This window comes from Vespula vulgaris, chromosome 12 (assembly GCF_905475345.1).
Source record: "Vespula vulgaris chromosome 12, iyVesVulg1.1, whole genome shotgun sequence".
In the NCBI taxonomy this organism is placed as follows: domain Eukaryota; kingdom Metazoa; phylum Arthropoda; class Insecta; order Hymenoptera; family Vespidae; genus Vespula; species Vespula vulgaris.
The window spans coordinates 4,102,503-4,125,710 of NC_066597.1; the positions used below are offsets into that span (position 1 = coordinate 4,102,503).

At 35.0% G+C, this 23,208-nt stretch overlaps 1 protein-coding gene across 2 annotated transcripts in view; it reads right to left on the reverse strand.

Moving 5' to 3' along the window:
* The window catches only part of LOC127068077 (uncharacterized), an 85,396-nt gene that overhangs the window by 48,047 nt on the left and 14,141 nt on the right, over positions 1 to 23,208 (reverse strand). For both annotated transcript variants that reach the window (XM_051003730.1, XM_051003729.1), the window contains exons 18-64: positions 22,756 to 23,187; positions 22,382 to 22,675; positions 22,029 to 22,277; positions 20,897 to 21,937; positions 20,087 to 20,806; positions 19,809 to 19,997; positions 19,348 to 19,729; positions 18,857 to 19,272; positions 18,637 to 18,787; positions 18,307 to 18,559; positions 17,941 to 18,205; positions 17,641 to 17,837; positions 17,293 to 17,559; positions 16,931 to 17,186; positions 16,662 to 16,856; positions 16,365 to 16,547; positions 15,635 to 16,279; positions 15,336 to 15,537; positions 15,079 to 15,254; positions 14,724 to 14,992; positions 14,208 to 14,610; positions 13,883 to 14,125; positions 13,573 to 13,710; positions 11,935 to 12,720; positions 10,154 to 10,297; positions 10,005 to 10,082; positions 9,384 to 9,566; positions 8,963 to 9,283; positions 8,472 to 8,852; positions 7,967 to 8,290; positions 7,538 to 7,843; positions 7,149 to 7,451; positions 6,765 to 7,079; positions 6,373 to 6,681; positions 5,975 to 6,301; positions 4,945 to 5,910; positions 4,542 to 4,871; positions 4,158 to 4,460; positions 3,726 to 4,055; positions 3,331 to 3,642; positions 2,946 to 3,254; positions 2,531 to 2,848; positions 1,834 to 2,460; positions 1,426 to 1,743; positions 1,027 to 1,338; positions 642 to 947; positions 230 to 547 (exon numbers count right to left, since the gene is read on the reverse strand). In XM_051003730.1, the coding sequence (XP_050859687.1) occupies positions 230 to 547; positions 642 to 947; positions 1,027 to 1,338; positions 1,426 to 1,743; positions 1,834 to 2,460; positions 2,531 to 2,848; positions 2,946 to 3,254; positions 3,331 to 3,642; positions 3,726 to 4,055; positions 4,158 to 4,460; positions 4,542 to 4,871; positions 4,945 to 5,910; positions 5,975 to 6,301; positions 6,373 to 6,681; positions 6,765 to 7,079; positions 7,149 to 7,451; positions 7,538 to 7,843; positions 7,967 to 8,290; positions 8,472 to 8,852; positions 8,963 to 9,283; positions 9,384 to 9,566; positions 10,005 to 10,082; positions 10,154 to 10,297; positions 11,935 to 12,720; positions 13,573 to 13,710; positions 13,883 to 14,125; positions 14,208 to 14,610; positions 14,724 to 14,992; positions 15,079 to 15,254; positions 15,336 to 15,537; positions 15,635 to 16,279; positions 16,365 to 16,547; positions 16,662 to 16,856; positions 16,931 to 17,186; positions 17,293 to 17,559; positions 17,641 to 17,837; positions 17,941 to 18,205; positions 18,307 to 18,559; positions 18,637 to 18,787; positions 18,857 to 19,272; positions 19,348 to 19,729; positions 19,809 to 19,997; positions 20,087 to 20,806; positions 20,897 to 21,937; positions 22,029 to 22,277; positions 22,382 to 22,675; positions 22,756 to 23,187 (16,092 nt within the window). The remainder of the gene's footprint in view (positions 1 to 229; positions 548 to 641; positions 948 to 1,026; positions 1,339 to 1,425; positions 1,744 to 1,833; positions 2,461 to 2,530; positions 2,849 to 2,945; positions 3,255 to 3,330; positions 3,643 to 3,725; positions 4,056 to 4,157; positions 4,461 to 4,541; positions 4,872 to 4,944; positions 5,911 to 5,974; positions 6,302 to 6,372; positions 6,682 to 6,764; positions 7,080 to 7,148; positions 7,452 to 7,537; positions 7,844 to 7,966; positions 8,291 to 8,471; positions 8,853 to 8,962; positions 9,284 to 9,383; positions 9,567 to 10,004; positions 10,083 to 10,153; positions 10,298 to 11,934; positions 12,721 to 13,572; positions 13,711 to 13,882; positions 14,126 to 14,207; positions 14,611 to 14,723; positions 14,993 to 15,078; positions 15,255 to 15,335; positions 15,538 to 15,634; positions 16,280 to 16,364; positions 16,548 to 16,661; positions 16,857 to 16,930; positions 17,187 to 17,292; positions 17,560 to 17,640; positions 17,838 to 17,940; positions 18,206 to 18,306; positions 18,560 to 18,636; positions 18,788 to 18,856; positions 19,273 to 19,347; positions 19,730 to 19,808; positions 19,998 to 20,086; positions 20,807 to 20,896; positions 21,938 to 22,028; positions 22,278 to 22,381; positions 22,676 to 22,755; positions 23,188 to 23,208) is intronic.

Below are 23,208 nucleotides of genomic sequence, written 5' to 3' on the forward strand. Positions count from 1 at the left end.
TATATTGTTGTTATAAAAAGCAATATATCTTTTGAAATATATGACTAAAAAATATTTCCTAATGTTGTTTATATGAAAAATAATTCAATATTTCAGTTTTATAGTGTAAATTTATAGTATTTAGTATATTTTTCTTATTATTATATGTTTTGAAGATAATATTTCACCCAGTTTACTTTGTTATTAAACAGCAATACAAGCGTTATGTAAAAATTATATATAGACTTACCCTTGAGAACAGGTTCACAAACGCTGAATGCATTTCCAGAGAAACCAGCTACACACGTACAAACCGCGTGATGATTAACCACAGAACACTGAGCATTTACACCACACAAACCAACACATGGATCACGACACTTTTGTTGTATACACGCCAAGTGAGCTGGGCATTCCGGATTGATAGTACATTCTGGTCTACAATTTGGTGGTATACCGATGTAATTCAGCAAACACGAACACGCTGGACTTTCACCTCGCACATGGCACTCAGCATTCGGACCACAAGGTGATGGCAAGCAAGGATTTGTAGGCGGCGGTGGTATACCTATAGAAAATGAAAGTAAAGAAATTATTTATTATAGTATTGAAAATAATAATCGAAGAAAATAAACACGAATATAAAATGGATAGAAACTTACTTGGCAAAGGATAACATCTGCTAAATGGATCCCCTGTATTTCCTTCCGAACAACTGCAGATCGGATTATGATTAACAACTTGACATTTTGTATTCTGGCCACATGTTCCTGGACATGGATCTTCGCACTTTCCATTAAGACATGCTTGTGTTAGAGGACACTCTGCACTAACAACACATTCAGGTCGACACGAAGGAGGACTACCAATAAAACTTGGCTGACAAGAACAAACTGCGTGATCGTTGACAATCTTACAAATGCTATTTGGTCCACAAGGTGATGGTGAACAAGTTTGTTTTCCCATTTCTGCAACAAGATACAATATTAAATATCAAATGGCGATATTTCTTTTTTCCCATTTTATAATATAGTTACTGATGCATACCATCTGGTAAATATGGCCGACAGAAACTAAATGGATCACCAGTATTTCCAGCAGAACAACTACACATTGGGATATGATTAACAACGTTACATTGAGCATTGGTACCACACGTTCCAGGACATGGATCGACACAACGTTGATTAATACAGGTTTTCACACGAGAACAATCGGAATTCATAGTGCATTCTGGTCGGCAATATACGTAAGGATCTCCAAAATGGTTTCCAAAACAAGTACATACACCTGCGTCACATTCAGCATTGGGTCCACAAGGTGATGGATTGCATAAATCAGCAGGTATGTTTGGTTGTACTGAAAAAATAATAGTTTTAATTAACATAGCTATAATTACATTGAAAACTATTGTTTCTATTTAATCATTAGAAATTTCTATCATACCTGTTATCGGTGAGCATAATGTGAAAGGATCTCCAGTATAACTTGATTGACACAAACAGGTAGGAATATGATTTTGAACCCGGCAATCTGCATTTTGCCCGCAAGATCCAACACATGGATCTCTACACTTTTCAGAGATACATGCTTGGTTCGATGGACAATCTGTATTCACAACGCATTCTGGACGGCAATTAGGTGGCTGTCCAATATAATTATTTTGACAAGAACAAGCTGCTCGATCATCGACCACCTTACATTCGGAATACAAGCCACATGGATTTGGTGTACATGGATCGCCAATAGGCGGCGGTAATTCTACTGTTCAATAATAATAATTAATAGATATTATTAATCGAAATATTTATTTAATAATAGAATTATTGTTATTAACTTTAACGTTCTACTTACTTGATACTTGATAACATCTTGAAAATGGATCTCCAGTCATTCCTTGTGAACAACTGCACAAAGGATTATGATTGATAACTCTACAATTTGCGCCCACTCCACATGTTCCCGGACATGGATCAGAACACTTGTACTTATAGCACGCACGATTCAACGGGCATTCGGAATTAACAACACATTCTGGTTTGCAATTTGGAGGTGTTCCAATAAAGGAAGTCTGGCACGTACATACAGCCTGTTCGTTGATTACACGACATAAGCTATTTGGTCCACATGGCGAAGGAGAACATAGATCAGGAACAGACGGTAGTGTTGTTTCTAATTGAAGTATACAAGTTGCAAATGGATCTCCGACATATCCCGGTACACATGTACATGTTGGAATGTGATTGATGACTGAACATTGCGCTTGAATTCCACATATACCAGGGCAAGGATCTTTGCATTTATTACGTATGCATGCCTTATTCGTTGGACAATCTGAACTAAGAATGCATTCAGGTTGGCAACCCTCGTATGGATTACCATGATAATCTTCAATACAAATACATGCACCAGTGTTTTCACGTTGTTGACAAATTGCATTCGATCCGCAAGGTGATGGTACACATGGATTAATTTCTTCTTCTGTAATATAAAACGAGATATTATTTAACAATAAAACATTATTTCATTAGGTAAAAATAATCTGCTTTACCTTTACGAAGGATACACTGTACAAATGGATTTCCTGTATAGCCGGTTATACACGAGCAAGTCACTGCATGATTTATTACAATACACTCCGCATTTTCACCACACGATCCTGGACAGGGATCTTTGCATTTGGTATTTACACATGCTTTATTGGTTGGACAATCTGGATTAATTAAACATTCTGGACGACACGATGGCGGTGTGCCTATATACGAAGGTAGACACGAACATGACGGATTTTCATTAACATTTTGACATTGTGCATTTGGACCACATGGTGAAGGATTACAAGGATTTCCAGTATCCTTAGGTTCTACGTCTATAAAAAAATAAAAATAAAAATATTGAATTTGTAAATAATTAATACAATCAGCGAGAATAAGATATTGATTTCTATAAAATAATTGATTAATTACATTGGACAAAACAGCTCTTGAATGGATCTCCCGTTTGTCCTGGCAGACAACTACAAATCGGTGAGTGATTGATAACTTCACATCTTGCGTTCAAACCACAGGATCCTAGACATGGATCTGTACACTTTTTATTGACACAAGCACGAGTTGGTGGACATTCTGAACTAATTAAACATTCTGGTCTGCATGAAGGTGGAGAACCAAGGTAACCTTCTAGACATGAACATACAGCGTGATCTTCGATATTACGACATTGACTATTTGGTCCACAAGGTGATGGACTGCATGGATTCGTTTTAGCTTCTGGCACTGGAGTTTATAAAACACATGTTCTAACAATTTGTCCTAACATAAACAAATGATATACTTGATATTTATAACATACCTTGAGGTTGTAAACGACAATTAACAAAAGGATCGCCAATATATCCGACAATGCAAGAACAAACAGGTATATGATTTACAACATCACATTCAGCATTTTGTCCACATGTTCCAGGACAAGGATCAATGCATTTATTTCTGATACAGGTCTTATCACGTGGACATTCCGAATTAAGAATACATTCTGGTCTACAACCTTCGTATGGATTGCCACAATATCCTGGTAGACATTCGCATTCACTATTTCTGCAGATAGCATTTAACCCACATGGTAAATTATTGCAAAGATATTCCAGTTGTGGTTTCTCAGTTGCTGAAAAAATATAACGAAAATATAATTTATAAATATAAAAAATAAAGTATTGGAAATATAATGTAAATTAATAAATTACATACTTGGTGGTATAGTAATACATTGTGTGAAAGGATCACCAGTAAAACCTTCAATACATGTACAAACTGGTATATGATTGAGTATATGACATTGTGCATTCACACCACATGATCCTGGACATGGATCTTGACATCTTTGATTGAGGCATGCCAAATTACTTTTACATTCAGAACTTAAAATACATTCTGGACGGCATTCTGGAGGTACGCCAATGTAATTTGGAAGACAAGAACATGCTGGACTTCCAGATATTATTTGACAAAGTGAATTCGGTCCGCATGGAGATGGAGTGCAAGATGGTGGACGTTCAGTAAGTGGTTTATTGTTTTCATCTGAAGAAAAATATATTAAATATTTTAAGTATTTATAATCTTGAACATAAAATATATTAGTATATATTCGAAGTAGTATATTCAGATTGTTTTATTACTTACCAAAAGAACACAGTGTAAACGGATCACCAGTAAAGCCAACAGGACAAATACAGATTGGATTATGATTTTTCGTGGTACATTGTGCTTTTAATCCACAGCTATTAGGGCAAGGATCGGCACATTTATTGTTTACACATGCAAGATGTTGAGGACATTCTGCGTTGACCACACATTCTGGTCTGCAAGATGGTGGTATACCCTTGTAATCTGGTAAACATGTGCAAACAGCTTGACTATTAATTTCCCGACATTTACTATTAGGTCCACATGGTGATGGAGAACATGGATCTATCGGTGGTGCTCCTAAAAGAAACAAAATTTTCTTATTATATATTTTGAAGCTTTAATTAATAACATTTAAAAAATAATTAAATATATACTAACGTATTTGTTCTATTTCACAAGCTGAATATGGATCTCCTGTGTAACCAGGTGGACAAGTACAAACTGGAACGTGCGCTTGAACATTGCATACAGACAACACACCACATGTGTTGGGACATGGATCAGAACATTTAAATCCAATACACGCCAAGTGAGGCGCACAATCTGTATTAGATTCACATTCTCTATGACAACCTTGTACGTTGTCGTATGGATCGCCAATAAGATCAGATGGGCAAATACATGCTCCTGCATTATTTCTTTCCCGACATTGTGCATTCGGTCCACAAGGATTTGGCACACAAGGATTTATTATAGTTTTGCCTGTAGCTATATAAACAATTAATCGTAAAATATGTTGCAAACAATTACGTAATACTCATTTATTACTTATTGTACTTACTTGGAGAAGGAGGTAATATACAACCTAGGGTAGGATCACCTTCGTATCCATCCGGACAGGTGCATATTGGTACGTGATTTTGAACATTACATATTGCTTGTTCACTACATGTTCCAGGACATGGATTAGTACATCTCTGATTTATGCAAGCTGCAGTATTATAACATTCACTGTTATCTGTACATTCTGGCCTGCAGTTTGGCGGACGTCCAATAAAGTTCAACAAACATGAACATGCCGGTTGTGATCCTATAACCCTACACTGAGAATTTGGTCCACATGGATTCGGATCACATGGATTTTCTACACTTGGTGGTGATTTTACGTCTATGAGTAAACATCCAGAGAATGGATCACCTGTGTATCCAGTAGCACAGGTACAAATAGGATTATGATTTACAGTAAAGCATTTCGTATTCTGTCCACATGTTCCTGGACAAGGATCTGTACATTTGTTGTCAATACATGCTTTATTTTGTGAACACTCAGAACTGACGCTGCATTCTGGACGACATGAAGGAGGAATTCCGATGAATCCTGGTTGACATAAACATACTGCATGTCCATTATGAATTCTACAATTACTGTTCGGACCACAAGGTGACGGCTCACAAGGATTTGTTGGTGTTAACTGCGATGTTGTCTCTATTGGGGTACAACGACTAAATGGATCTCCAGTAAAACCCGATATACAAGAGCAAGCTGGAGCATGATTGACTACTCTACAAGTAGCTTCTTCACCACAAGTATTTAGACAAGGATTTACACACTTATTATTTAGACAAGCTTTACTACGATCACAGTCAGTGTTTGTTACACATTCTGGTCTGCAACCAATATATGGATCGCCGATATATTCAGGCAGACATGTACATGATCCTGCTCCATTTCTTTCATTACATACAGCATTTGCACCGCAAGGTGATGGATTACAAGGTGTACGAGGTTGTTCAGTTGTAATTGGTTCTGTAATTATAAAAATATAGAAATACTTTCTTGGTAGAATGTCTTAATATATAATATTACTTACTTTCAATAATATGAGTACATTCCGTGAACGGATCTCCTGTGTATCCAGCATTACAAATACAAATGGGATTATGTTTAATAACGTTACAATAGGTATTAACTCCACAAGATCCAGGACAAGGATCAACACACTGTTCATTTTGACATGCTAAATTACCAGGACATCCTTCATTTATCACACATTCTGGACGACAGTTTGGTGCTCTACCAACATAGTTTGGTAGACATGAACATGCCGGGAATCCATCAATTACACGACATTGAGAATTAGGTCCACATGGCGAAGGAATACAAGGATTATCACTCGGTTTTTGTTCTGGTGATTTAGCTATTCATAAAATTTTAATAATTATTATATTTCGAATAACGAGCACATATATACAAAAGTTGAAAAGTTACCTTCTTCGACACATTCGAAAAATGGATCTCCTGTGTAACCAGATGTACAGCTACAAATTGGATTGTGATTGACTACTTGACAATTAGCATTTAATCCACATGTACCCACACACGGATCTTTGCATCTATGTTCAATACAAGCTGTATTTTGAGTGCAATCTGCACTGACTACACATTCAGGTCGGCACGAAGGTGGACTTCCGACATAATCTGGTTGACAAGAGCATACTGCATGATTATCTATCACACGACAGTTACTATAAGGACCACACGGAGATGGATTGCATGGTTCTTCTGGTATTGGAATGTCTACATAAAAATAATAACATATTTAGTAAAAATGATTAATAGTTAATAATCTTTCGTAATCTAATTTGGGCACGATTACATACCAATGAATTCGTGGCATGATTTTAATGGATCTCCTGTGTATCCAGACAAACAGCTACAAGATGGTTGATGATTATAGACATGACACTGAGCATTTAAACCACATGCACCAAAACATGGATCCTTGCACTTATTATTAATACAAGCTTTGGTAGGTATACAATCAGAATTTTGAACACATTCTGGTCTACATCCTTCGTATGGATCTCCAGTATAATCGGGTAAACATGTACAGGAGCCTACTCCATTTCTTTCTTTACAAATAGCATTCATACCGCAAGGCGATGGGTCGCATGGTAACGGTATTGGTAAGATAACTACAATGTGTATTGTTATAAAAATATAAAAATCCAACAGAGAAATAAGATGTTATTTAAATTATTTACCTTTACTGCAACCAGAGAAAGGATCTCCTTCGTAACCTTCGTAACAAAGACACATTGGACGATGATTTTGCACAGTACAATTTGTATTTAATCCACAAGAACCAGCACATGGATCCAAACATTTCTTCTGTACACAAGCCAAAGAATTAGGGCAATCTTGATGAATTAAACACTCAGGTCTGCAATTTGGTGGTGCTCCAAACATTCCACTCATACAAGTGCATACTGGATGATCGCCTTGTACACGACACTCTGCATTCGGTCCACAAGGTGATGGTAAACAAGGATTCTTTGGACCTGGAACTATATTAATAAACTCTATTAGATAACTCCCACGAAAAACTCTTAATTTTAATATCATTCGATTAGAAATAAGACACTACATATACCTTCTCTATTACATTGTATAAATGGATCGCCAATGTAATCGGGTGGACAAGTGCACAATGGATTATGCTTTATAACTTGGCAAAGAGCATTTAATCCGCATAAACCTGGACATGGATCACTGCACTTTTTGTTAATACAAGAAAGATGTTCTGGACATTCAGAGCTAACAAGACATTCTGGTCGACAAGAAGGTGGTACACCTTGATAACCTGGACTGCAAGAACAAACAGCTCGATCGTTCATAATACGACAAATACTGTGGGGCCCACATGGTGATGGTAAACATGGATTTTGAGATGGAATAGCTGTAAATAAAGGTATTAATAAATTTTCATAAATTTAATATTTAAAAAAAGGATATATATATTATGAGTTTCAAAGAAAATTACAAGTCAAATTAAATCTATACATATATTTTATATACTTACGAAACTTTTCTATTTTACAAGAACGGAAAGGATCTCCACTATAGCCAGGTAAACAAGAACATACAGGGATGTGATCAGATACTTCACAATGTGCATTTGAACCACAAACACCAGGACAAGGATCACTACAGTGTTGATTGAAACAAGCCAAATGATCGGGACAGTCTTGATTAGAAATACACTCTGATCGACAATCCTCCACATATGGATTTCCGATATATGATGATACACAAGTACATTTTGCTACACCATTGTTATTCGTACAAATAGAGTTTTTACCGCATGGTGTGTCTAAACATGGGTCATATGTATCCATTGGTTGAACTGAAGAAGAATAAATAAAATTATTAATGTCATATTTCAGGTCCATGCCTACCTTTGTATTATTCTAATAATCTTATAAAATAATAGCAAAAAAATTACAATTGAAATTAGAATTATAACATATTACGATCTGTATATAAACAGTATTAAAATAATAATAAATTAATATTAAATTTATTACCTGAACAATTTTTATAAGGATTTCCTACAGTAAAATCGGGACAATAACAAGGTGGTGTTTTAGTTGCATTGCACACTGCTCCAAAACCACATGGATTAAGTTCGCACACACTAGATTTTGGTATACATCCTCTGATTGTGTTAGGACTTTCAATAAAACCAGGTAAACAAGTACATTTTGCAAACCCGCTACTTAAAACAGTACATTGAGTATTCAGGCCACATGGAGATGATTCACATGGATTTTTAGAAAGTGCACAAGGCAAATGTGGTGGATCTCCTTCGTATCCTGGTAAGCAGAAGCATTTAATTTGACCATTTACAACTCGACAACCTGAATTTTCACCGCACGAATTTTTCTGACATTGATCTCCTTCTGGAACTAAAATATTATATTTTATTACAACATTGTCTTTAATACACAGGAAATCCAATAATTGCATTGTGTATAAAAGATTCAGTTATAAAATAAATGCCAAATCGAATACATACTACATTCTTCAAAAGGATTGCCAGTTAGACCCTTTGGACAGAAACATATAGGATTTCCATTATCATTTTCACACATAGCATCCAAACCACATGGATTAGGAATACATGGATTAGTTGATATTTCTTTACATCCAATATCTGGTCTTCCCTCATATCCTGATAGACATTTACATTGTGCTTCATGATTTTCAGTATAACATTTTGCATTTTCACCACAACTCAATTCCAAACATGGATTAATGCATTCCCTATTTAATCTGTCACAATATTTATTTGGAGGACAATCCTCATTATAATGGCATATATTTTTACCCTCGCTCACTAAAAAATACGAAGAATTGAGAATACGAATGATCGAGATAATTTTTTGTTGTTAAAATATATATTCCTATATTTATTCTTATATTTATATTATTATTACCTAAATCACATTGTTTAAATCCATCTCCATGATAATCTTCTTCACAACTGCAATCTGTTCCATGATTTGTATTGATGCATACTGCGTGTTCTACGCACGGATTCCGAACTAGACACGGTTCTTGGCAAATATTTCCAATGCATGCCTCTGTCAGGGGACAATCTTTGTCGCTAGTGCAAATCGCTAAAGAAAGAGTGAGAAAGCCCATATAGCCCCAAGATGTGCATGAGATAAAGACATAAAATGAAAAGATTTTTTTATTGCTTTGCTTGTAGTAAAGAGTGAAATGCTCTTTTAGTGATTCAGCACGTGACGGAAATTAACTATATATATATGTGTGTATGTATATGTGCACACATAATAGTATTAAAGAGAGTACATAAATTTAAAAAGTAATATAGTTAATAACAAAAATTTAAAGAGATCAGATTTTACATCATTTTTGTTCAAATTTCCAGTAAAGTGATTAAATGATCTGTGCTATGTATAAAGCTTCATTATGTTTTAAATCATTTCGTAAATAATCACAATATATACATATTTACAGCTAACAAATTTGCTGTAAAAATAAAGTCAAATGTATGATGATATACAAAGTATACAACTCGATGAAATACGAACCTTTTACACACGTTTTTGTAGTTGTATCACATTGCATACCAGGAGGACAATAAGGACAATCTTGATTTATATCTTCATCTGCAAGAATTAAAAACGTTATTAATTAAAACAGTATTTGAAAGTAATGGTAAATTACGCTAATAACATACCTTTAATGCAAACTGGTCTATGTTCATGAACATGACAAACTTCAACAAAATCACAAGGATTGCCAAGAGTGCATGGATTTAAACACTGTTGATCTATACAAGCCAACTGGGCAGGACAATCACCATGTGTTGAGCATTTGAGATCTAACGAAATCATAACAAGTTAGGTAACACTTGTAATGATAAACCGCATTTCTATATGTAACAATTTAAACTAATGCTTTCCAAAATTGATATTAAAATATATCTCGAAAGAAGACAATAAATTTAATAATGTATTTATAAAAAGTATTATACTGATTATAAAAATAGAAAGAGAAATATAATCTTAATAGTTAAATAGAATATTTGATCGAAGAGAATGAGAGAAAGAGAGAGAAAGAGAGAGAAAGTAAGAAATAATGAAATACAATTTTGGTAGCACTAATCTATATTAAATAATTCGAAAAGAGCCTTCAAATTCTGATCACGAAGTATTATATTTGTCATTAAAACCTTCAAACCATAAACATTCCTTAGATTTGATAATGCATAAAAAATAATGTGTCTACACATAAAAAATTCATAACTAATAATATTGATGGTGCATTATTTTTTTGAAGTATATAAAATATATAGTGATTTTTGTGCTAAATGTATGATACTTTGAATCGATGATTTAATTACTTGTTTATTTTTAAACAATATTTGAACAAATTTCTTTTTTTCATTCAATAACTTATCAAACGATGTTTTATCAAAAAAGATATAGTATATGTTTCGTATTTCATTAAAAATAAACAAGATTAAACTGCTTGAAATTGTTGTGTTATATATTTACAATTTACAACAAAGTCATGCACATAAGCATTAGCAAACATGCAAATAGCATTAATGCAGCAAGTTTATTAAATAAGATACGATCTACATAAGTAAAGCATGCTATGATATTTCGTATCATAGTAAATTCTGTGATATTTTCTCTACCAAAAATAATGATATTTATTTTCCTAAACATATGAATATTTTTTATATACATACTCTGCGAAAATGTTGACCATTAATTTTCAGCTAAAGACAAGGAAGTAAAATTGAAGAAATCTTATATAAAAACATAATACAGAATTCATCAAGATATACCTTTTACCTGGAAAAATAGTTTTTGGAAAGTTCCCAATATACCTTCCATTGATAAATTAACATGGTCGTTGAATGTAATATAAATTATTATATTGCAGATATAAAATTTATAGAAACATGGGTAATTGGTAATCAGTTAAATTATTAAAGCAGTTTGGATTAAACTAGATAACAGATTTCTACAAATTCTATTTTATCAAAGTTAGCATGCACATACAAAATGACATGGGCTAATAATCAGAAATATAATTATTAGATTTTTACAGAGACAGATGTAATGGAAAAAATCCTTGAGCTGTAAGGAAGAGGAAAACGGTATAATAATACCATAATAATACAGGATTTTTAGGTATGGGAAATATGTCCATGGCTTGGAATCTGCAATCATAGCATCCAGACAACAAAATTGTTAACTGATCATTTGAAGTAAACATTTTACATATTCATAAGTCATAACATTCTCTATTGGTACTTTAAACCAAACTATTATTAATTAGTAAGTAAAAGTAAATGAAAAAGTAAATTTTGCTGTCTGAATGTTAGAACACACCTGAAAACTAGCAAACGTATGTTTTGTGTAAGGCGAAGGCATTGTAGAAATTGGTATGCATACGAAATCACGATAAGATTGAGATAGATTGGTGCTGAGAAATGGTGTTTACCTTTCATGCATCCATATTTAGTATCTGGCACAAAGCCGGGGGGACAGAACTTGCAGATAGGCTTGTGCTCCTCCACGTAACAGGGGGCATCAGCCGGACAGGTGGAGTTTCTGCATGGATCCACACAGCGATAGTTGCGGCACGCCAAGTCTGGAGAGCAGCCACTGTCTCGCAGGCAAATGGAGAGGGAAGGATTGCAGTTTTGGGTGCAAATGCACACAGGACGATGGTCCAGAACATCGCAAGTTTTATCGTCTGGACATGGTTTTTTCTTTCGTACGTTACAGGGATTCTGACATTTTCCATTGACGCACGCGGCATTTGACGGACAGTCAAAATCTCTCGCGCAAGTCAGCGTGTCAGGTGCACATGTTAATTCTCCGAGTTCATTGACGACGAAGCCGTGTTTACAGACACACATGGGTCTGTGATTTCGCACCTGACATCTCTTGTTAACTTCGCAACTGTATTGAGAACTTAAACACGGATCGCGGCACTCGCCTGTCTGAGAGTGGCATGAAAGGCTCTCAGGACAGTCGCTGTCGTGGGAACAATCAATGTTCGGTGCAGGTCTGGGACTTAGTCTATCACATTTAAGATCTGGATGACAAGCCGTATGAGGCATACCGATATAACACTGTGGACACGAGCATCGGGGCTTATGTAGAACCACTCGGCAAAGGGCATTTATTCCACAGGCACCGCGCAACGCGCACGGGTCCAGACATTGCAGATTTATGCAGGCTTTTTCATTAGGGCACTCTAAGTCACTGGTGCATTCGCGTTCTAATTTCATAATAGTGATGGTGGTATCATGTTGGTGTCAACGATGGGTCATTGGATGGGGCAGGAAAAAAAAAGAAAAAGCATTTATAAGAACTGTGAAAAGAAACTTTCTCACAAATAACATAAACCACATGCTTTGTATTTATGATGGAAGTAGGGTAGTTCTGTGACAGAAGTATAGAAACGACTTTACGTTCTCGAAAATTTAAGGACACATTTTGGGCTAGAATAAAATAAACGGCAAGCAGCAATATTTACAACACAAGCCACTGATAGAATTCAGAGAGAGGAAAATAACAACCCGTGAATTTCAGCAAATATCAAGCATGGGTATATGAGAATGTCCCTTTTGCAGTTCCCAATCTGTATTAATCCTAGACTAAATACAGTGTTCACTAAAATCTTGTACTTTCTTATCTTTCAAGTTCTATCTTTTAAGTATTGAAGTGTTCCTTTGCTAAATTAATCTTTCTAAAAGACAGATTGGATACTGAAATAAACATTCTACATATAAAGTTATGTGTGAGATATGTGTGAGTGTTCTCTCTTAAGTAATTATGTACAATATGCCTATTGTATATATGTACATGTATGCTGACTCTAACAAATGTAACAGATAAAGATATCCAGTGTTGTTGCTTATTCATTGCAACTAATCCGATCACATCTGTCTCTCAATGTTAACAAATCACTGAATTAATATATCTATATATTGTTTAATTCCTACGAGACGATACATGGTTATTCTACAGACCATGTTCCTATAATCGTCAGTATTGCATACTAGTCACAAATGCTGTACATAAAATTAATCAAACTGCTTGGTTAAACAGTTAGTGGGCCAGTTCTTACCTGTTGTGCATTCAATATCTGGTGAACCAGTTGTACCTGGAGGACATCGGCAAACAAATATCGTACTATCTCGTATGCATTCTGCACCTTTTCCACAGCCAATTGTTCTGCAATCTCCTAGATTTGTGTCTGGGCTACCTGTTTATATCAAATTAAATTTTTATTATATACATCGTAAAAATAAGAATCGCTCACGCATACATATTCATGAAAAGAAAAAATGGAGAATCCTGTATATAAAACATCTACCTGTGAGCATTATATTCACACACTTAATACACAAAATTTCTATTATATCCATATAACTTACATGCATGCATGGGATCGCCAGATGGGAAATTTGGTGGACAATAACATTGCGGTTGATTCTTATAAATACGACAAGCGGCATTCACGCCACAGTGAACATCTTTACAGAGTTCTCCGCCATCACACAAACACGCTTCGTGTGGATTACCATGACATCCTGGATCACATGTACATTCAAAACCACTTGCTGTCTCTCTGCATTTGGCATTTACACCACAATGTCTTTGTAAGCAATCATCCCCACCTTTGACGAAAACATAATAATAAAATTTACATTGCATTTCATGTACTTCTTCATCTTTATAATTAAAAGAACCAATCCATACCTATTTTGCAATTAATCTTTGGATTACCGAAGTGGCCAGGTGGACAAGAGCATTGTGCCTTTCTATTAACAACTCGACATTGTGCGTTGAAACCGCAAATACCGTGTTGCAAACAAGGATTTGTACAAACACCATTTTCGCTGCATTGTTTATTTGATTCGCAATCTTCATCTCTATGACATTCTAGTTGATAGCATTCTTGACTTGGCTCTCCTTGATATCCTTCAGGACATAAGCAAACAGCTCGATGATTGGAAACACGACAAAGTGCATTTATTCCACATGGGGATCCATTTGATAAGCAAGGATCTATACACTGTCCGTTTGTACAGGATAAAGAAGATGGACAATCTGAATGTGTACGACAACCAATCATACACAATCCTGACTCACATATATATCCCTGAATACATCGAAATCAAAATTAAAATTAAAATTTATACTGCACGGTTAACAATTAAATCATTGAAATTAAAATGTAAATTTTAAAACATTATAAACATTTTAAAATGATACCTTAGGGCAAACATTATTGCTGTCACATTTTACTCTGCATTTTCCTGAATGACAAACTTCTCCACAAGTACACTGGTTCTGGTTGTTGCAACTTGTACTACAAAATCCTATGTCGTCGCATTCGCATGTATGATCACAAGGAATCATGGATTTCATGCAACTTATCAATGCATTGCCATAATAGTTAGCTGGACAACTACACTGTGCTACGTGATTAACTACGCGACAACCAGCGCATTCGCCACATGCTTTACCACCTTCGCATGGATCTATTAAACAAATAATTTATAGATAATAACAGAATTTAAATAATAAAAAGTAAAATATTATTTTTTAAATTATTTTTTACACTTACTTCGACATTTATTATTTATGCAAGACTCATCTCTAGCGCAAGTGTTGTCATTACGGCATCCGATATTACACAAGCGGTTCTGACAAATTTGATTATTAGCGCAATGCCCATCGTTATTGCAAATTGCTTTACAAATTCCATTATCGCAACGCTCATCGTTCAAACAATCTACGTCACTAGAAGATATTAAATAATTATTTAATAAAAATATTTACCTTTTATCTATTTCACCAATATAATTATGAAAATCATATTACCTTCTGCACTTCGTATAACAAGATTTTCCATAGCATGTTTGACCAGATAAACAATCCTGTTCAGATGCACAAGGAAGGAATGCTTGTTTACAACCTATGAATGGATCTCCAACTAATCGTGGAGGACAACTACATACTTTTCGGTGATCAACAACTGAACATTTTGCATTAACTCCACATGAATCTGATAAGGTGCACGGATCTACATCAACGAATACATTCCAACAATTAATATGATTTGTTCAGTTTTGTATTATTTTTATGAGAAAAGATATAGGATTATTAGATGAACAACTGACCTATACATTGATTGTTTATGCATGCATAATTATCTTGACATTCTATATCCGAGCGACAGCCAATAACACAGATAAGTCCTTCACAAATTTCACCACTCCTACAATCTTCATCTCTTCTACAAAGTGATTTACAAATTCCTGAACTATCACACCGTTCATTACTCAAACAATTTGCGTTTGTAGAGCAAACAGGCGTACAAACTCCAGAGATACAAGCTGTTCCTGTGTCACAATCTCTGTTCGCTTGGCATACTCGGCCTGGTAGTCTTAAACAAGCAATTTTAGCTGTTGGATTTGGTATAAATCCAGAAGGACAGGAACATGTAGCACGTTGATTAAAAACAGTGCATTTTGCATTTGGACCACATGGAGTGACTTCACATGGATTGGCACACTTATTTGATATACAAGCTTGATTTGCATTACAATCTTCATCTACACGGCATCCGAAAGAACACATATTTTGCAAACAAATATGACCAAGGAAACAGTCATTATCAAGTCGGCAGGTTAACAAACAATTTCCGTATATACATTTTTCATTAAATGCACATTCGTTGTCCGTAGAGCAAATTGGCAAACATACGTTATCACGACAAGTATTACCTTCGCTACAATCATTAGTTCCACTGCAAGAAACCGGTACTAAAAAATAAATATTTATTTTTATAGATTAAGAAAAGATACATTTCTTTTAATATATTATTCAATAAATAAATTATTAACTTACATCTCACACATTCAACTTCTGAATTACCAGTAAATCCAAGAGGACAACTACACTGTTTGATATGATTTCTTACATTACATTCTGCATTTATACCACATGCTGCTCTTATGTCACATGGATCTAAGCACTGTCCGTTTAAACATACGTCAGATAAATTACATTCTTCATCCGATTGACATAATGCTGCAAAGATATATATATATATATTTATTTATATAATTTATTATACATTTAATATAATTTATTATATAAATAAAAGATAATAAAAATAATAACTTTCGAAATAATAAAACTTACGTCGGCAAATACCCTCGTAGCAGTAAGTATTGGCCAAACAATCATTAGCTGATGAACAGAGAATAGATTTTGGACGACATCCAATACTTAAACTGTTAGGATTTCCTTCATAATCAGATCGACATTGACAAACTGCAGCATGATTATTCGCAACGCAATCTGCATTTGGTCCACACTGTATCTTTCCACAAACATCTAAAATTTATAAAGACATTAATGTATATTGTTCATTTTAATTCTGTAATGAAATATACATATAATATACGTACCAAAACATTTTGGTATATTATTAATATTAATACATTTCGCTGTTAATGGACAGTCATCATCTAGCAAGCATTCAACAGGTTGTTGACAACCACTATTATAAGGATCTCCAACAGTACCAGGTTGACAGAGGCATTTATAAGATCCTCGAGAATTTTCACATAAGGCTCCAGGAGCACAAGTATTAGCCAGACAATAATCAATTAATGTACAACCTTTTGTTGGTTCTCCCGTATAACCAGGATGACATGTACAAATCTACATAAAAAAGATAATGTTCTTATCATCACATGTACTCGTATAAATTTAATCCAAGATTATAACTGATATCATAAAAACAATATAATTTTTCTTTTAATCTTACTTGAGTATGTTTCTCTGCAGTACAAATAGCATTCACTCCACAAGGATTATGTGCAAGACAAGCAATTCTGCACTTGTATAAGTCGCAAATCTTCTCGTCACTACATTCATCATTTGTTTCACACTCTATAGGTTGACAACCTATTTTATCGTCTTTAGCATTACCAAAGAAACCGGATTGACAAGAACACGAAGGTACGTGGTTATCAGATTTACATTCAGCATTTCGACCGCAAAATGTTAAATCGCACACTTTACGACATTCAGCCTAATAAAAAATAAATGGAATTATAAAAAAATAAACAATTTATAATAAATGCAAAGTAGCGATGTAAGAACATGAACGTACCTGTCCGATATTATTTTTAATACATTTTTCATCATAAGAACAATCGTCATCAGATATGCAGCGTAATTCTTGAATACAAATATTATTATGACAATACTGATAATCTGGACAACTAGAATTACTTTTACATGTAGGTTGACAAAGTCCATTAATACAAAGTTGATCCCCAATACAATCTCTTGTAGTACTACAAAGTGCTGCAAAATTCGTATTGTGTTTAAAAAATAAATATTCTATAAAAATCTCAGTATATTCATTACTATTTTATAAATTAATGAAAACTAATACTACTTCTCTTACCTGTACATATACCACCATTACAAGCTGAACCTGTTGCACATTGTGAATCTGTCTTACAATATTGTACTGGTGTACAACCGAGATTTGGATCGCCTGTTCCACCAGGTTGACAAGTACATACTGCACTATGATTAAGTGAAGAACAATCAGCACCGTGTCCACAAACGTTCGAAACAGAACATGGATCTACACATTTATGATTAAAGCATGCATCTGACTGACCACAATCACTATGATAATTGCATTCTAAAGAAACACATTCAACCTAACAAACATAAAAAAATGTGCATATCAACATAATTCTTATATATAATAATAATTAAATGTAAATAAATAATACGATATAATTGTCTAATCAAAACTTACAGATGGATCCCCTGTTGTTTGGTCAGGACATTGACAAATTGGTACATGTCCTCGTGCAAAACATTTTGCATTCTTCCCACAAGTTGTTGATGTATCACATGGATTTGTACATCTATTATCAACACAAGCAGCTGTGGCAGGACAATCAGAATCCGCGAAACAATCACCAGGTTGCTTACAACCTGCTTGAATCGGATCACCCACCAATCCATGTGGACAAACGCAGATGTACGATCCTTCTGTGTTTTGACAGCTATAAAAAAATGATTTATATATGTAATTAAAATATAAATATATTTCTAATAAATATAGGACATAATTAATATTTACATTGCTGTTGCATGACATGCATTTTGTGTGCATTCATTAACATCAACACAAATATCATCCACAAGAACAAAACCAGGATAACATTTGCATATACCAGTATGATCAATAGATACACAATTACCATAGCCACAATTTACCTGATTACAAGGACCTAGAAAATAAATGAATAAATACAATGACTGTAAATTTTTGTTTAAATATAATTTTGTAATATACTTACTACTGCACTTATTGGTTTCCTGATTACAGTATTTATCAGATGGGCAATCATTGTTTGATAGACATTCTACTTTAAAGCAACCACTACTATCACCAATATAGCCTGGTTGGCACTGACAAGTGGCTGCATGATCAACAACAGTACAAATAGTATTTAAACCACAATCAACAAAAGAACACGGGTCTGAACAATTATGCTGAATGCAAGATTGTGTTTCTGGACAATCAGTATCCAAAGTACATTGATGTGGTACCACACATCCTGATATTACTGGATCACCTGCGGTACCTTGCGGACATACGCAGCGATATGATCCATGAAGATTAAGACATTCTGCACTAGGATGACATGGATGTTCTTCACATTCATTTATATCTAAACAATGTTCAGGACCGGCGATGAATCCATGGCTACATCTAAAATATTATACGATAATTAAAGTAATAATCTTAAAATATACTAAACATTAAAATACAAGTAGAAATGCATACCTGCACTTATTATTAATACACACTTCATCTACTTTGCAACTAGCATCAGAAGAACAACCAGTTTCACATGTTCCATCAACACATAATTCACCAGGTAAACAATTACTATCACTGTAGCATACTTTTACACAGACATCATTTTTACAACGTTCTCCTTGTGCACAATTGTTTTGTTCTTTACATTGACATTGACATAATCCAGAAACACAAACATGTTGACTTGGACAATCTTGTGGACCTTCACATGTATTTGGTACTCTAACACAACCTTGCTCTGGAATTGGATTGCCTTGAAATCCTAATGGACAGGAACATATTGTTGCATGATTGACACAGCTACAAACAGCGTTTGGACCACAAACATCTTTCTTTTTACACGGATCTAAAATATAAACAATCTTTAATAGACCTATCTATTATTTTATAAGTTTATAATAAGTTTATATTTGTGATCGTTATACCTTGACATTTGCTGTTTATACACGATTCATAAGACGGGCAATTTTTATTATTTCGACAACCTAAGATACACGCTCCATTCATACAAGCTTGATCAGGCTGACACTGAGAATGGGTAACACAAGGTACTGAACATCTGTTATTTATACATTTTTCACCATCAGAGCAATCAGAAACAGATCTACACACAGCTATAATACATAAAATTTTTATAGTAATACAATCCTAAAAAACTAATACTAAAATAAACAATTACTTTGTAAAGATATATAAACAATACCTATACATTGACCATCAAGACAAACGCTGTCTACACAATTGGAATCAGTGCTGCAATAATTCGTAGAGCGAACACAACCATCTTCCGGACTCTTTGATGAAGGAATAAATCTATGGATGCATTTGCAAACTGGTTCTCCATTTATCACTTCACATACAGAATTGGCTCCACAAGCATTCTCACAAGGGTTGATACATTGATGTTTATAACATGTTGAGTGTGCAGGACAATCCTTATTGCTAACACAATAGCCTTCTGGCTGACAGCCACTACCATAAGGATCACCTACATAATTAGGAGGACATTGACAGGTAGGATTGTTAGATGCTCCCGGAACACAGAATGCTGATGGGTGACAAGGATTTGGATTACAAGTTTCTATTGCAACGCACTCAACATCAGGAACGGGATTAGGCTTTAAGCCGGGAGGACATTGACAGATTGCTTTGTGGTCATCAGCAATGCAAACAGCGTTTATACCACATGCATTTTCATCGCATGCGTCATAACACGTGTGTGTGAGGCGATTGCAAAGTTGCGTAGGTGGACAATCAATATTATATACACATGGTACTTCGTGACAACCCTTGCTACGATCGTTAGGATCTCCAGCATATAATCCAGGTGGACATTCACAATTGGCAACGTGATTGTTCACAATGCAAAGTGCGTTTGGACCACAGGTAATGAAATTGCAGACTGGTTGACAAGTCAATGTACCTTTGTGGAAAAGAAAAAAGAAAGAACTTATTCAATCACGAAGTTGTAATAAAAAAAATATAATATGAAAACAAAATGAATACAATTTACCTTCCGTGGTAGATCTACAAGCTTGATCTTCTGAACATTCGCTATCACTCAAACATCTATTAGTACGTGGATGTACACACCCTCTACGATCGTTTGGATTACCTACATATCCTGGCAAACACTCGCAACGTCCTCGATGACGTTCGGCAACACAATGAGAATTCAAAACGCATGTAAAGTCAGAACAAACAGGAATACATTTAAGAACACCAAGTACATCAGGTCTGCAAGCATCTGTTGAATGGCAATCATCATCTGATATACAATTAGGCACTGATGGTTTCTCACAAGAAGATAACACTGGATTCCATTCATATCCTTCTTGACATTTACATGTTGCATGATTTGGAACTATGTCAGGCACACAGGTTTGATGGGCACCACACACAACTTTATTACAGGGATTTACGCAATCTGTAGCACCATTGTCGAGAACAACACATGAAAAACCAGTTTGGCAATCAGAATCATCGGTACAAGTTGGTGTTATTATCGATTTAGATGGTTGACATCCGTCGATGAGATTACTAGGATTGCCTTGATATCCATCAATACACAAACAAGATGATACATGGTTTTGAGTAATGCATAAAGCATTGGGTCCACATTGAAGTTTACTACAAGCATCAACACACTTTCGAGTGCCTTTACCAACTTGGAAACAGATTTGTTGAGTTTCACAGTCCAAATCGTTGGAACAATGACCTCGTAAAAGACATCCTTTGATGTGATCATTTGGATTTCCTATGTATCCTGGTGGACAAACACAAGCTCCATCTTGACAAATTGATTTAGGACCACATTTAATATTGGTACATTCGTTGATGCATTTACCATCAACGCAAGTATATTCGAACGGACAAGGTAACACTTCACTACAGCTACAAATGGATGGATCAGTACAAGGACTTGTTTGTACTCGTTGGCAACCAACAAAAGGATTTCCAAAAAAGTCTTCTTTACAACGACAATCGTAGCTTCCTATTGTATTAATACAAACTGCATTGGTACCACATGCATTGCCATTACATTCATTGATATCTAAAACAAGAACACAAACATTCACTGCTACTGTACAAATTACGAATTATTTGTAAATAATCCAATTATAACTTTAAGTGTTTTTACAAACCGAAGCATTGAATATATGGATTTCCAGCATATCCTGGTGGACAAACGCATTCGACGGCATTGATTCCTGTACTGCAATGAGCGTCCTTGCCACAAACTGTGGTAGAACAATCGGATTTATGTTGAATTTCACAACCGTGATAAGGATTACCACTGGTTCCAGGATTACAGATGCATTTAGATTCTTGAAGTCCATATTCACAATGTGCATTCTTACCACAATCCGGATTACAAGTCGGTGGTGCAATAGCTGTTTGTACAAAAATTCTAATGAATCTACTTTAATTTTGATTATTCTAATAAAATTAATATCAAAATAAAAAAATTAAACAGACCATAATAGTTATTACTTACGTGGCATACAAAGTAGATCAGGATTACCAACGAAATAAGGATTACAAACGCACTTGTTAGTAGCTGGATCACAAGTAGCACCTACACCACATACAATGCCTTCGCATCGATGTTTGCATCGACCACTTATACAAATACTAGGTGCAGCGCATGAAATCTCCGCAGAACAAACATCCGGCACACATTGTCCCCCGGGGAATGGATTACCCATAAAACCTTCGATACATTTACAAGTTGGTCCGTCGTAACTGACGATACATTGTGCACCAGCACCGCAAACAAAACCATCACATTCTGTATAATAGAAAAAGTTATAAACCCTAATGCATCAATAAAACGACTATTCTTTAAAAACAAAAATATGCATTACTCACGTGATACACATTCGTTATTATTTCCTTCGGTGAATCCAATCACGCAACGACACCATGCAGCATGTTTATCGGGTTCGCAGTACGCATTCGGTCCACATCGTATATTGTCACAGGGATTAATACAACTTCCATGAACACAAGCCAAATAATTCTCACAATCGTCGTTCGATGTACATTCAGTTCTTGCGACAGGTACGCCATTACAGCCATTGGTATAAGGATCACCTACCATACCCTTGGGACACTCGCAATTGTGACCACCTTTCGTATTGAAACAATATGCACCAGGTCCACAAGGATTGTTAGCACATTCATTTACATCAATACAACCATGCTGTGGATCGCCTTCGTATCCAGCTTCGCACATACATTTTGGTGGATCGCTTGGTGTACATTTTGCGTTTATACCACATGGGAATCGATCGCAAGGATCTATATAAGATAAACGAATCA